The 16,033-nt window shown below is 46.6% G+C and overlaps 1 protein-coding gene across 5 annotated transcripts in view; it reads left to right on the plus strand.

The window, feature by feature from the left end:
- The window catches only part of Wdfy4 (WDFY family member 4), a 228,178-nt gene that overhangs the window by 63,730 nt on the left and 148,415 nt on the right, over nt 1-16,033 (plus strand). For all 5 annotated transcript variants that reach the window (XM_075988751.1, XM_075988750.1, XM_075988754.1 and 2 more), the window contains 5 exons: nt 11,450-11,664; nt 12,482-12,576; nt 13,551-13,758; nt 14,135-14,211; nt 15,196-15,417. In XM_075988751.1, coding sequence (XP_075844866.1) covers nt 11,450-11,664; nt 12,482-12,576; nt 13,551-13,758; nt 14,135-14,211; nt 15,196-15,417 — 817 coding nt within the window. The remainder of the gene's footprint in view (nt 1-11,449; nt 11,665-12,481; nt 12,577-13,550; nt 13,759-14,134; nt 14,212-15,195; nt 15,418-16,033) is intronic.

Raw genomic sequence — 16,033 nt, forward strand, 5'->3', positions numbered from 1 at the left:
CACGAGGCTGGCTCCTTTGGCTGTTTCATACAGTACTACGGGAGTGGCTATGCCAGTGGTGTGGGTGTCTCGGCAACCAACCTGATGGCTATGTTCTGCAGAAACCCACTCCAGTGACAGTGAGGAGACAGAGCCGACGTAGGGAGGGCTGTCCCGCTGCTGCTTATCCTCATGGATGTAGCTGAACCTGGCATTCAGATGTTTGCTCACTCTGTGGTATCAACCACGCAAATTAAATATGCAAACAAGAAATCCATTTGCATGATCCTCTTCTATTCAGGTCAATATGTAATTGAGGGAAAGTCCCGATTCGTCTTCACCGTTTCTCAGATATGCAAATGAACACAGTGATGCATTTTCTCGGATATTTTCTGCAGATGCCAAATCAGCAGCTATTAAAAGTTGGATAATTACAGTAATTAATTTCTGAAAAGGGGGGTGGTGGTAGGGGAAACCTCGTACTATCAGATAGAACAGTAAATCAAGGGAGAAATGAAGCCACACGAGAAATTGCTGAAACCGAGCTGCTTTTAAGCTTCTGCCGCCCTTGTTGCCTGGAAAGGAGAGGACTGGGTGTCTCAGTAGATGGCAGTGTTAGGAAGGGATGGAGAACGGCTGCTGTTCAGCTCCCGAGGGTCTGCAGGCCGCTCCTAATGCTCACTGTGCTCTTCATCTTACTCTGACCCTTCCTCCCCTTGACTGAGAAATGGTTGGTGCCAGAGGCCACTGTTTAAGTAACCTTATGGGTATCCCATTCTGGTTTATTTCCAATCACGGCTACATTAAATTTGTTCTGTGTGCAGCCCTTAGAAATGCCAGTAGCGCAGGCTGCTCTTGGAAACAGATAACCCCACTCTCTCTCTGCTGCTAGCATTTTCACCCATATTAAAAACGGTAGAAAATCAGTGGTGCACAATGCAAAAAAAAATGGAATTCAGCTCAGTTTCTTGGGCTCGGAAAACCCAGATTCATTGGGAAGATGCCTTCCTTTCCCATCACTCTCAGCAGAGGCAAGGATCTGACTCTGTAAAGACATGGCTGTGGGCGGGAGCTCTAACCAGTTCTAAATGCCTCTCTAATCCCCCAGGGCTGTGGCCGTCAGTCAGCTGTCAGCATGGAGATATTGCCTGTGCATCAGAGAGCTGTAGTACAGAGTAGGATCCAACTTAACAGAGCTGGCTATAGCCCAGTCTGTGTTGGAGCAACCAATGGGATGGCTTGCTTTTGTGACTAAATGGAATCCCCTAGCGTGCACCTCTGGTTCTTCACAGATGAGTGGTATGAAAACTCGGGCTCTGGGTTTGAGGATGGAGGGGCAGAGGTCACAGAAGATAGGTGGATAACACTGACCTGGTGGTAGGATAGTTCCTCTACAGGCCTGGGGGCAGAGAGAGAAGGAGGGACACTGGTGCGAGGCTTGAAAGAAAAGACATGACCGCCCTCACCAAGAGAGAGTGTGGGGGGGAGGGCTCAGACACAGAAAGGTACAAAAGAAAAGGCCTATTTGGTTTTGTTCAGCTGGGTTTTTACATATTTTAACAAGTAAGTGGGGTTGGGAAGGTCAGCCATGATGTCAAGAGCCTCGTGGGCCAAGCTAAGAGATCTGAACCATCTTGGGTTACCAAATATTGTGACTAACACTTCTAGATTTAATGACTACTCTTCAAAGGCCATGTAGACAGTAGACCATGGTCAGGTCCCTTGTGTGCCATCCAATAATCCCAGTACCATGGGGATTGTTAGGGTTCTCACTCAATAATATCATTATTCTTAGGACAATCATGAAGGCCAGTGATAGCCAAGGCCAAGGCTATCTGACGAGGGAAGACTTTAATCCAATGGGGAAGCATACCAACTTAGCATCAAGACATATTTATGTTTTTATGTTGGAAGAATTTAAGTGAAATATAATCGTCAAGCTTTAAATGGTCCTTGCAGGGAAGGGTAAAACATGAAACCCTTGCTCTCTGAAGTATTGTTTCTAAATGTGGACCCTTATTGTTAGACATAGAAAGTTAGGCTTTGCTTTTATATCATGAATTCAATACTGACCTTTGGGTTTTTTGATAATTCTGCCTTGTAACAAGCCTTGCTGTATACATATTGTCTTTAAGCTTTATTTTCCATGAACCTTCATGCAACATACTTTAACCTTTCAGTTTTGTTTTCACCTTTCCTTTTTAGAAAATTCTTCGCATTAGGACAACATTTTATTTAACCATACAAGGTCCTTCCTTACGTTGAAGAGTTTTTCTTTAATATTGTTCAAGCTTCTCAACCGATCCTCATAACTGTCAGTACCACTGCTGCTTGATGACGCTTCTGTGTCTTAGTTTTCCTTAAAATTTAGGAAGCTTTTTTAAAAAGTAAACTAACATCCTATTCCAATGAAGACCAAGGAAGCTGCTGCAGAAGGAAGCACGGGTAACGAACATTAACAGTCCAGGGACAGTTCTGTTTTTTCCTGCAGAAATAATTGAGTTAACTAACTGGTTAATATGTAAAAATCTCATAACAAGCTTTCAGCTATTGCTTTTGCTAAAAATAAAAAGTGTTGATTCTTTAACTTAGACACACAAGGTAACTCCAAACAGGATGAATGTTTGGCACCCCTGCCCTTACTTTGTGTCTATCTCTTTTACTTGGAGGCAGACACATGCCCAGCTCTGCATAGATAGGCCAATCACGTAAGGTGCGACTACTGAGTTATTTCCTCCTCCTTCAAAGTCAAAGCCACAGAAGTAAATGATTGTTGCAAAGCTGGAGTCACCTTGGGCTCCAGGAGCTGCAAAGGTCCCCAGAACAGGTCATTTTCCATGAGAAGCAGTTCTCCACAGAATGAGACTTTACCCCAGAGCAGAGCAGTGCCCAAGAAATGAGGACTCCGTTAGACTCCCCTTAGCACCATATAGATGTCACAGTGATTGAGCAGACTCATAATCATGAGCATCTCTTTCCTCTTTGCTCCATTTTCCCGTTTAAATATAAAGACCAGGTCAGTACCCTGAAGATGGGCACAGCATCATTGGAGCTCTGTGTCTGTTTCCCTCAAAGTCGCCATATTGCCCAGATCTCCTCTCTTTATGTAAGCCCCACCAGTTGGCATATTTTGATGGAGGCTGAACCTCACCTGGCATTGAAGTTGACCCCTTTGCCCTAAATGCTCTGTTAAACTGGGAACTACAAAAAATTGGGCTAATTTAACAACTGCAGTTTATGGAAACACATAAGCTTGGGTTTTGTGTAAATATGGTACAGACATAAACACCCTTGAGGACTAGTTATACATACAGCCATACATAAAAAAGCAGGCTGTCCACTGTCCCTAAAGACATTGTAGCTTTCATTTAGGTGCATCGCTTGTCATTTTTAAGAGACCACGGGTCTAATTATTTTCCCCATAGCATTAAGCAACCCTTAATTCTAAGCCTTCACTTCCAAAGACATAACTCTTAACAGAGCAGAGGGAAAAATTGTATCCCTTAAGTGAATACTAAGAGGTCAGCAGAGGAGGCTTCCCATGCCTCAGGCTCAGGTTAACATCCCTGTTTCAGCGGCTATTCTGCAGAGAGAGGCACCGATACCAAGGGGAGCATCCAATTCAGTACTAAGGGTTGGAAAGCCTGGTGTGGGGTCCACAGGGTGGCCTGGATGAAAGTCTTTAGCAAAACCCAAAGAGCTCTGAGGGGCACCACAGTCCGCTGCATTGCAGCCCAAGGGCTGAACAGTCTCAGGCTTCCTATGCCTCCTGCTCTGTCTTAGGGGACATCATAAGAATCTTTTCCTTCAATACTGAGTTTTGTTCTGTTCAGGGATTTCTAAAGAGACAAGACCGGAGATGGTGATAAAGATGAAGGGGAGAGGCTAGGTCAGAGAGGAGAGAGGAGGACTGAGAAAAATGAGGTTTTTTTTTTTTTTACAATTTATCATTGGTTTTCACAAAGCCTCTAAAATTTTCTTAGGAGTTTCCTAATTTTCAAAAAAAACCACTTATCTTTTAAAAATATCTTCTAATTTCTTGAGAATTATCAATTTCATATTTTTTGCTTCCAGATGCTTTAAAATGACAATTAAATCTGGCCACCCATTTACTTTCTTTATCTAGGACTTCTGGCAGCGTGGACAAAGCAAAATAAAAGCTATTTAAAATGTCAGATGTTCCATATTTTGTCTCCAAACATTTCCATCTTCCTTGAATTCCTAGTTCCTGTTTTAGTGACTTCTAACTTTCCTTTTTTGGGAAATCGCAGCCTTTCTGCTAACTGGTAGATGTGTGGATTTACCAGGTGTTCTGAGGTGGGTAGGGAGCTCTTTTGGGCTTGCCTCAAGGTCGGTTCCTCCCATTCAAATTATTTTACATATTTATGCAGACAAGAAGGGCCCTGAGACTGTGGTATTTGTTATCCTGGCTGAGGCTATGGTGTTTCCTGAGGAGTCCCAAAACATGCCCATTTCACTGGGCTGGCAGGAGCAAGTACTTCTTCTTTTCAGTAACTTCATGATCAGACACTTGGTATATCTCTTATTCATTTTCTTTAAAAATAATCTTTATGTGTATACACATTCTGCCTTGTGTTCCTGATGCCCATGGAGGCTGCTGGATTTCCTTGAATGGAAGTTACAATTGCTAGCTGTCATATGGGTGATAGGAATTGAACCTGAGTCCTTTGGAAGAAGAGCCAGTGTGCCTAACCTCTGAGCTGTCTCTCCAATCCCTTGCATTTCTCAACTAAAAGAGCCAAGGTTCCCTTAGGCAGGAGAGGAGACAGCAAGAGCTGCAGAGTTGAATGCAGGAGGCACAGAGGGAAAAGGACAGACTGCTAGCAAACAATGCTTCTGAGAAATGCTTCCACAAATAAAAGGATATTTCCTTACCAGCTCAGAATAAACCACTAGGCAGGAAGGGCTCAGTGACATCCACCCAGTCAGGCAACACGGACAATCGAGCAAGTGCCTGTGTTTGTGCCTGGCACTGTTCCAGATGGCTCCATTCAAGAAAATGACTTGTCCTTGGGCCCCAACCCAAAATTTCCCTCAAGAGGATAAGAAGTAGTTTATTCTGAACTGAATGTGGCTTGGGATCACAGTTCCCGGCTTCCTGGAATGACACGCTCCACTATGAATGTGGTCACGTGAACTGTTATAGGCAGAGCATGCATAATGAGACAAAGCATTGCATCTGGCAAAGACAATGAGTGAGCATGGCAGGCAGGTGGGTCACAGCAAAGGAGGGAAAGCCCGCTATGAGTTTTAGATGCTATTCGATGGATATTCGTAACTTTTGAGTTGGTGCAAGCTACTGGTCTGCTAACTGTTAGGTCAGGTACAGAGGTGGGCAATAAATTGTCTATTAAGGGGACTCAAGGTAGCCCAAGTCAGTTTTGGCTCTGGGTCTGTAACATCCCAACTAACTCCGCAATCATGAATATTTTAACTGGTCAATGAACCTTGTAGGATGTTCAATACAGATATGACCTTTCTTCTTGGGAGCTTCAGAAAGCAATGGGTAAAATTAAGATCATTGCTGAGTATTTGGTGTATGATCCCAAAGCAAGGCTTGAACCACTTGCTCCTGGACAGGTTGCCCTTTTTGCAAGAGGCATGGCCGTGAGAAAGTATGGAAAACAGTGATCTGTCCGGATCCAGGCATCTGAGAGACCTTGTCTGTCTCCAGTGAGTTAGTGCCACGTGTGCTCCAGAGACCTGAAGGAGACTTCCTACACGGCCCAATGGGGCAGAGAGGAGGGACATGAGATTCATGTATCTGTGATCTCATTTGTGTCTAAGTTGGGAAATGGGTGTCGTTTTCTGGAATTTGCCTTTGAATTTCAAACACTTGAACTAATACCTAAACATCAAATTTCAAATACCTAAAATATCGACAGTGCTAATAGCTGTGGATAGCATTATGTGAGGAAGAGTGATTGAAAAGGGCTATTTTGCCCAACAAGGAACTTGGTAAAGATCTGTGCTTGTTACACTGTACCGCAGTCAATAGTCTGTGTTTTCTGCCTTTCCCACAAAGCCCAACCTCAAATATTTCCATTATTCTCCCATGAAAAATTTCAGGCTGCATTTAAAATCCAGGAGACTTCTTGGGGTGATCTATTAAGCAAAGCAAATGGACCCGATCTTACATGGAGACAAAGAGAACGAAAAGCTCACTGGGACCCGGGGTGGTGGGGTAGACATTAAAGTCAAGTGGGATTCTCGTGGCCCAAATGGCAGCTGATCATTCTTCTAGTTTTTTCTGCCATCTTACCATACCATTTCCTGTTTTTGCACCTCAAGTTTAGTGCCTCGAATTATGTACAGGTCACAGAAATTGCAGACTGAATTTCTTGGGGCCAGGGATCATGGGAGTGTATAAATAAAGGCAAGCGGTAAGGAGTAGTGAGGCCTCTGGTCACAGGAGGTAAATTTATCCACATAAAGGGGTTCACATTTAACTAAGGGGAAAAGTAGAAATAAAAACAAACTGTACCTAGCAAACCCATCTGTGGCCACCGTTTACGTCCCTTGTGAGGTGCCAAATGCTCTTTACAATGAAGGCAGCATGCGTGGCAAACTCCCCACCTTCAAAAGGCAGCTAGAGACAGCACCTGTTCTGACGCCATTATCATGACCCAAGGAGATGGATGGAAGCATTTCAGGCCTCAGGGCCTCACCTGCAAAGTGGGTAATGGCTCCTATTGAAAAGACCAGTGGAGAGGGAGCCCAGGAGGCCTGAGCCCTGTGCCCTTAGCATGCGTATGCCAAACATGCTCCTCATCCAGAACTTCGGCTCTTGGGAGCTGAGGTCATGGCATTTCCAGCTCTGCAAATGTTAACTGGAAGAAAATACATTTTAGTTTAGCTAAGATGCAAACTGAGCTGAGATCACAAACTCCCACGTCTAGGATGCTGTAGGAAGGAATAGCACAGAAGAACATGGAACCATGGCCAGGCGGCAGCTCCACGCCGTGGAAGGAGAAAAAAGTGAGTCTAAGTAAGCAATTTGAAAACAAACAAAACCCCCACAACTTATCAAGAACTGCTTTCCAGAGGGCCCCCATCCCTAGCAACCTTCTTATAATTTTTAGTAACCAGAAGAGCGAATGTCATGGAAAACCCGTCACCTTGCTCCCCAAGTAGGAGAACATTTCAACCAAATTGGAGTAAACAACGAATCCAATATGAGTGACTAAGAAAGCCCTTGGTACTGTCAGAGTTCTAGAAGAAGCCGACTCTGGGTGTAGAGATTTTGTCTCTCAGGTCATCAGGGTTAGTGTCGGGAAGGCACCCTGCGCACAGGAGTGTTCAACCCTCCTTGAACACGCTTAGCTGTGTTAGCCCGTTTTCTACAGCTGTAAGAAAGCAAGCGGTGCTGCTTGCTTTGTAAGAAGAGGAGACTCAAAAGCCTCTGGCTGCAGAACTAGAATTGCTTCAGCTCTGGTAGGTTCTCTTGGCAGATGAGATTATAGTGGAGGGAAATGTGAGAGAGAGAAAGCACCCCGATGGTACGAAATTGGGGTCCCACAAACTAGGCTAACTCTGAGGGCATGACCTCCAGCAGCTCATCCACCTCCCACCAGGCCCTTCTCTTCAAGGTCGTACCACATCCCAGGCCACCATCCTACAAGCCAAGCTTCCAGAACGTGGCCCCTTGGGGGACAAGCCACATCTAAAGGATGTCACCATCCCACTGAGACCAAGTTCTTTCTGGACACTGTGACTTATGAATGTGGACGAGGAAGAAAGTTGGGAAAAGGAGGGAAATGAAAAAAAAATAAGCCAGGATGGACCCAAGTTTTGACTGTTAGGCAGACAAAGCAGAACCTGACTTAGGGCCACCCCACTTTCGCTTTGTGAGTTAGCTTTGAGAATCCAACCCACCAGCTTGGTGACCCTTGACCTTACCACAGAGTCCTAATTGAACCACCTTCCCCTTTCCTGCATTGGAAGTACAATGCGTTAGGGAAATCAATCCATTTGCAGGGGGAGAAACCAGACTGGTTTCCTGCCACTGCTCATATTTTCACTAAAACCCTATTTTACTGGAACCAGCATTGAAAAAAAAACCAGCACATTTTATTCAAAACAAGACAATATTGGTATTGATGGGGCTGCCGTGATCATGAGAACAATCAATTTCGCCTCCTCCATTATGGGGTATCGAGCAGTTTTGGAGTGAACTTGTGGCAGCATTAGACAGGATCAGCATTTCCCCTCTGAAAACTTTCTCTTTTTTTCCTTTTTGCATATTTAGATTGTAATTATAGCTCTCTGGTGGGGGAAGGGAGTCAAAAGACAAAAAACAGAGTCAAAGTCCCTAAAGCAATAAGGAAATACTTACTGGTAATGAAAAATTGGAGATTGGAGACATTTCTCTTTAATTCTTATTAATAATACATTCTGATATTATTTTTTGCATCTAGCTTCATGCAGACTGTCTCCCCAACTCTTACCCCAAATTAAAAGAATACAGTTACCAAATGATAGCCCGACTCTGGTAGAGAGGATGGTCATGCTCTCTCTGCTATCAGGAGTGCAGAGAAAGGCAGACAAGGTTCACATGGATGCAGGAAGAGACAGTATCAGAGGAAAGATTGGGAAGCAAAGGCAGGGGAGTTGATGCATTTCCACACAGATGAGGCCCTTGACGTACCAGCTATGGCACAGGACTTGTTTGATGCACACCAATTTAATCATGTCTGCTTTTAGACTCTGATTTTTGTTTGTCTAAGCTTGGGTATCAGCAAGCTCAGACCAGCTATGCAGAGATCACTTTTAAATACAAGTCTATGATACTTTAGAAGTGGTTTTGAATGTGTCCCTCAAGGGTTCCTGTGGTAGAAACTCCATTCCCATTGGTGCAGTGCCCAGGGGGCTTTAAGGGACAGAGCCTAGTAGGAGGCCGTGGGCACGCTGCCTTTGACAGGAATTGACATAGTTCTCAAAGGACCCCAGCAGGTTGTCTTAAAAGAGAAAGTGTGGTCCTTCTGTCATCTCTGGCTTCTCGTCTCACTTTGTGATCCACCCCCCTTTTCTTCTGTCCTTGCCATCTGAACGTGACACAGCCAAGTAGGTATAACATAGCCAGAGCTAAGCAAATGCCCTTGAGCCTCCAGAAATATAAGCTAAATGGACCTGCTTTATAATATACAGTACTAGTCATTTCCTTAGAGTAACAGAAACCAGGCTAGTGTTAGCAGCATCTCCTCCACGTGATGAGACATGTATTCAACGTCAGTCAATGGTGGTGTTGACAAAATTGACAGTTTTGAATGACAAAATCCTGCCCAGCAAGAAAGTCATCACTAAAGTCACTCACATAGTGGCATGCCCCCAAATTTTAAGCCAGAAGTATTACTCAAGGTAACTTAGACATGGGACTTTAAAGGGCTAGAGGGCTCTTCAGGGTAAAAGAGCTGGACACAGAAGACTAAGAACCTGAGTTCCAATCCCCAGAACACGAGCGTCCAGTCCATAATCCTAGCATTCCTCCTACTAGGAAATGGGAGGCAGAAAGCAACAATCCCTGGAAGCTGGTGTGTCATCCTTGTGGGAAAAAAAAAAAACAGCAAAAGATCCTGTCTTAAGGTAGAAGGTGAAGACAGAGATTGAAGTTGCTCTCTGACCTCCAAGTACAGGCTGTGATGCACTCATGCCCAAATTTATACACATAAGTGCGCCCTCTCTCTCTCTCTCTCTCTCTCTCTCTCTCTCTCTCTCTCTCTCTCTCACACACACACACACACACACACACACACATGGAGGTGGAGAGAAAGAGGGGGATTACTGAATGTCTAACTTTGAGACAGGAGTTGCAGGCACTAGGCAGATAAGTCTTGAGGATGACATAACAACAGGAAGGTGCTATCTTTTGGCACTAAGCTACACAAATGGATAAACCTGGCAAGGAGTTGATCAAGTGATATGCTTCCGAGCATGAGTTCCAGGGTCATCATCAATCCAGTCCCTTGCCATGTGACTCTGGGCAATTACCTTCTCTGAGCCCGGCTTCCTTGTGTGCAGAGCGGAGACGGCCATGATGCTGTGATTATACACTGTGTCCTTGTTGGAATGCTGAGAGCACATCCTAAGTACCCAGAAGTTACTGTTGTCCCAGGAAAAACACTACCCTTAAAGCAAACATCAGCCCTGCCTCTATTTTACCTTTAAGAGTCCACGAAATGTACACAGGGCCACAGGAAACGCCTTCCCTCCCAGATACTGAGTTGTGTTAGAGCATTTTCCTTGCTGTGTACAAATGGTCTCCCTGGCTTCTCATCCATATCACTTTTAGTTTGTGACTCTCTTGAGAGTAGACAGTGTCTGCATTACCAGTGCAGGGCCCTTTAGTATCTGTTGGAGGAACGAGACTAAGAGAGGCTTGGGAAGGTTCCAGGGAAACCTCCATAGAGGATGGGGGTAGCACACGTCTGTGGCTTGGTATCGGATGCCAGTGCTCATGAGAGAGGTATCACAGCCGGCCTTCATATCAGCCTATTCCATGGACTGGAGACAGTAGAATATGCTGCGTGCGTACCGAACGTGTGGACTTTGCTTCTCGTCATTATTCCCGGTAGAGCAGAGTGTTGATGGTACAGCATTTGCATTGTGTTGCATGTCCTAAGTAATCTAAAAGTGATTTAAAAGGTGTAGGATGATGTCCATGGGCTAAGCAGAAATACCATGGTACTTTATCTAAATGGCTCAAACATCTGTGGGTTTTGGCACCCGTAGTGAGTCCTGGAGTCCCTCTCTCGTGGGATGGGTGGGGATGACTGTATTAGGTAAGTGCCATTGTGGCTTCTCCTGGCTCTGGTATCCTAACATCATTGACACTGGCATAGATTTCTCTTCTTGAAACCACAAAGTAGAACAAAGACTTAAAACATTTAAGGGATAGTGTGCATGCGTGTGTGTGCGCACATATGTATACATGCATGCATGTGTGTGTGTGTTGACTGTTTTGTTCATGCAACTAGGTGGACCTTAGCTTTGGTACTCAAGTACAAACTAAAATGTAGAAATTTATTGAATAAATTCAGCTTGGGGAATGTGGGTCCACTTAGTGGCATAGCCACTCTTCAGGACCAGTGACTTTCTCAGAGAAGGTCATAAAGCTGTATGACCAGATTTTACTGCCTTTCATAGGAGATGTAAGTCTTGATTTTTGAAATCCATAGACATTTTAGTGTTAGCAATCAACTCAGAAAGCTTCCCAGTGTTAAATGGTTCCGACATCACCTTTCTGAGAGGGACCCAGATTCCTGCATTCCTGTGTGCAGCTAACTCAAGTAGCTGACTTTCCCTGGCCTGTTATTGCAGGTGAGGCTAGCATTCAGAAGAACGGCTGAGACAGTGGGTATAGGCAGTTGTGGGGGGCGCAAGTGGTCTGACAGAGCCACCCAGAGGACAGTCCACTCTCCCAGACTCACTGCTTGCTTTGATTGCCTCCTAGCTTTCTGAGGAGGTCCAGTGCTCTATGGCCAGTCACCTCCTATCCCTGGTGAAATCGGAGAAGAATCGACAGGTCATGTGTGAGGCAGGGATGCTCCGGACACTTATGACCTTTTGCCGCAGAACCCTCAGCACGGGTGGCAGTGCCCTGCACTCGCTTCTCATCAGGATCTTTGAAAAGCTTGGCTCCCAAGCCATCGAGCCAGACGTGCTAAGGTACTGCATGCATTAAGCATCCAACACTACAGACCCCAAGGCAGGATGGATAATGAGAACCCTGTGCACAATCAAGTCACCGGGGACAGGCATGTGCATCCTCCTCTCCTTTGCTCCAGCATCGGATGTGTATGCACACAGAGCAGGCATAGCCTCATCTGGCATTCTCTGGGGAATGGAAATGTCAAGGAGGTAAATCTAGAGTTAATCCCGGAGGCCTGGACTGGATCTAGGGTCAGATTGCAAAGAGCCAGACTTTCAGGGGCAGTGGCCAGGGCAGCATGAAGAGGATCAGATGCAGGACACCACTGTACCCTGCAGAGGTCTTCCTGCACACAGGAGGGATAGAAAGGACTCAGGAGAAGGGACAAGAAAGCAGAGGAGGGACATGCATCATGCAAGAAAAGTTAAGGCCCTTACTGCCCCGGAGCATAATGGAGAAGATGGTCCAGGTTCACACTCAGCAGACTGCTACTTCCAAAGGAGCAGAGGGGACAGAGAATAACCCCCCAGACAGTGGCTCTGGGACCCAGGTTCTGGAGAAGCCTCTCAGGCACTCTCAGGCCTGTCAGACCAGGCCACAAAGCTAAGTACACAGGAAATACATTTATAAACCTGTAAATAGTGCATAGAATGAAGTCCAGCTTGAAGTCCCCAGCTTTACCAACTCTGCTGGATAGAAAACAAGAGAGGGCACACAGTTTCTGTGTGTCTTTTGGAAATTGTATGTCAGGGGTGGTGGTATCTAGGGAAGAAGCCTGGAAAAGTTTGCCTGCAATGTGACTTTAGCTGCCTCTCTTGATGTTATGATGTTCAGGCAGTTCTTAGGCCTTGGCATTCATTCACCCCAGCCAGCTGCCTGGAAAAGCCTCCATTCGTCTCCTGGGCATGAAGACAACCCTGGGAACTCAGGTGAGGAGACAGAACAGGACTTGTTGAGGAGTGAACAGTTAACTGATGTGGGGTTCCCCTATGTATGCTGTGATTACCATTGGTTAATAAAGGAACTGCTTTGGGCCTATAGCAGAGCTATAGGAGAACAGAGCTAGGTGAGGAAAACTAAACTGGGAATGCTGGGAGAAAGAAGGGAGGAGTCAGAGAGAACCCATTTTTATTACTGATGAATGATTGTTATAAGATAGAAAAGTGGGCGGATTTTAAAAGTTTTTTTTCCCCTGTTGCTCAGTGGGGTAGATGAAGTTTGCATAGGGCTTAGGGTCCCAGAACTTCTTCCAGCCTCCACATGAGACATGTGGCATTAGGCAGCTGCCTGACCCTTTTACCTGAGGTCACAAAACAATGATCCTCTTTTCTTTACAACCCAGGGGTCTCATGTGCTGCACTGGGCAGAGGTGAGCAGCAATGCTTTTTGTAAAGTTCGCAGCTCAGGAGCAAAGCGTTGGATGATGCCCAGAGTCAAGCGAGCTATCTGAGAGCTTGCCATGCTAGGGATCCAGTTTGGAAAGAAGGATGTTACAGACACCTTGAATGTAAGATCACACACAGCACCGAGACAAGCAAAAGCCAGCTCAGAATCTAGAGCTGGCAGTCAGAGGCAGGCGAATATGGAAGACAGAGCTGGTCAAGTCACTGTGAGGCCAGCAAGGAATAGCAGCCAGGCAAGCAAGACTCTGGCAGCAGCTGCAAATGCTATACAGAGAGAAGAACATGCTAGACTTAAAAGAAGTCACTTAGAGGTGGTTATTGCCACCATTGCATGGTGTCTAAATGGGCAGAGTCCAGGCTGGGGGTCCACTGTATTTGTGAAGTACCTAGGGTCTCTTGCAGGATGCTCCATTAGGCTGTGGCAGAAACATCAGAGATACTGCCAGAACAGGAGTGGTACATCAGGCAAGGACACATCTTTTTCTTGTTCCCTGTCTCAGGGTCATGTGCCGATTCAGCTGACAAACCTACAGATGCCAGCCCATGCCCTGGAGGGTCTCAGGACCTGTGGACCTCCCAAGATTCAGCCACAGCCCTCCAGACAACATTGAGCCTCATTTCCATGACCTCCCCTCGCAATCTGCAGCCTCAGAGGGCAGCTCTGACTCCATCCTTCGTGGAATTCGACATGTCTGTGGAAGGTTATGGGTATGGAGATTTCTTATATATTTGGAAAATGACTTATTAATTTCCCAGTACCTCTGATGATATATAATACTGGCTACACAATTTTGGCCCCTATTGGTTCTTGTTGCTCAAACAGAGGTGTATTTAAGTAGTTACACCTCTGCCCAATGGAGAACCACAGAGTCTCTATCCATGAAGGACCAGAGCCCTCTTCTTTCCTACTGTACCTGCTTCTAGAATGTTCTTCATGTTGTCCCATCAGCGCCAACTGTTTTCTGTTCTTGGAACCTCATGGCCTAAGAGGGCATACTGCTGCTGGAGTAGGGGAGAGCAGGGAGATGTCACAGCCCAGACTGCTGATGCCATCCAATGACCAGCAATTCCTTCCTATTTCCAGATGCCTCTTTATTCCAACCTTGTCTACGGTCATGGGGTCCAGCACAGAGCATTCCATCTCTGGAGGGACTGGATCAGGTAAGCATCTCCCAAGTCCTTAGGGGACCCTGGCAGTTTTCTACCCCACGTCTCCAGAAAGCACGAGTCTTTCCTCAGTCTCGAGTTTCTGCGGACGAGGAGACTTCTGCCTACTGCATCTGCTCACGGTCCCTTAGAGCAGCTACCGTATTCATCATGCACTGCCTGGGCTCACTCCACAGCCAGCGCTCAGGTAGCATTGACATCTGTGGAGTAGCTGCCTCTGAGGTTAAGCCATTGCACAGAAGCCCAGAACGGGCTGAAATGGAGCCGTATATGCTATCAGCTTTCTCTAGATAGGGGTATAAGCTCTGGGATGGGGGGCATCCGGAGGAGGTGAAACCATGGTAGGTGGTTTCTGGGCATCAGCTGTGAGCCTGGCCATGCTTTGTAAAGCCTTTCACTGAACTTATATCACACTGGGAGCGCAGCGCAAGAGCCCAGACTGACCTAAGGTTCCTGGTGGTTCGTGGCTGGCCTGTCAGTTCAGGACAGACTTCCTCTCTGCAAATGGTCCCAAGTGTACTAACACGGGACAGAAGTGCCATCGGTATTGCCAACTCTGCTGCAACAAGGACATGGTGCTTCCATGGACCAGGTCACCTCTTCACCTTAGGTTCAGCTGAGCTAGGATCCTCACCTCCACGGGGCCCCAAGCCTGACTTGAGATCAGTTGCAGAGGCTTAGATATTGATAAGCCTCAGGGACAGCGACTTCTCTGCTCCCTTGGCAAGGCCACATGCCGTGCAGAGGCACGGGGCAGCAGGGCTCCAGGTCTGGGAGCCTCCTTATCCTGACATGAACAGTGAGAAGCACCCAAGTTTGGTGGAGTAGGATTGAGTGCGGAGTGCGGAGTAAGCCAGATGCAGAGCTAGTTCCTGGTAGGAGGCCCTGCAAAGTGGAGTCAGAGCTGCCTGGTGTCTGTGTCTCAACGGCTTCCTTGGCAGGACAGAGTGTAAAGCTATGCTTGTGTTCCACCCCCAGGTACCCCTAGGCCGTTCCCTCCACCAGGAGGACTCACCTTCTCCTGCTGGTTTCTCATCAGCCGTCAGGCCACTGTCATGGAGGGCCACCCGCTGCGCTTCCTGACCTTGGTGCGCCACCTGGCCAGGACTGAGCAGCCCTTTATCTGCTTCTCTGTCAGCCTCTGCATGGATGACCTCTCCCTGGTTGTGTCCACAGAAGAGAAAGAGTTTCAGCCCCTGGGTAAGGCCCTGGGTTCCAAGGCCTGTGTGGTCATTGCCTGGGGAATGAGGCCCAGCCAGATGTTCTCACACAGATGTACATGGAAACTTGGTGACACCCTGTATCTCTTTATCTTTTTAAATGCTCCCTTAACTTCTGTAGGCGGTGAAAGGTCGAAGTCAATATTTGTAGTGTGCCATTCTGGTCTGGGCCCTGCGTGGCTCTAGAGGTCATGCTCAATGACCTTCCAGAAAACTAGTTCTGCCCTGACAGGAGGAACACTGTTGGGACTTGGGGTTAGTCATATGGAACACAAACTACATCATTAGGGAAAGGTTTATGAAGAACAGACTCAACTTAGCTGGAGCTGAAGTAGCCCTAGACCTGTTTACGAATGACCCAAATTCAGAGGGCTGACAGCTCTTTCACGTGGCAGGTAACTCTGGGTGCCTGGAAGCCTGATTGGGCTGGCTCAGTAGAACCGGTGGCTGATCCTGGCTCTGCCCGTCAGACTCCAGCATATTCCCAAGCTCACCTCCCTTAGGGCCAAGCCCAGATACCTCAGCCTGTGCTAAGAGTCACTGCCTCCCAGCTAAGTCTATGGGAAGTCCTGAAAATGGCCACAATCTTAGCACTC

The sequence above is a fragment of the Microtus pennsylvanicus genome, chromosome 10, assembly GCF_037038515.1.
Source record: "Microtus pennsylvanicus isolate mMicPen1 chromosome 10, mMicPen1.hap1, whole genome shotgun sequence".
Classification (NCBI taxonomy): domain Eukaryota; kingdom Metazoa; phylum Chordata; class Mammalia; order Rodentia; family Cricetidae; genus Microtus; species Microtus pennsylvanicus.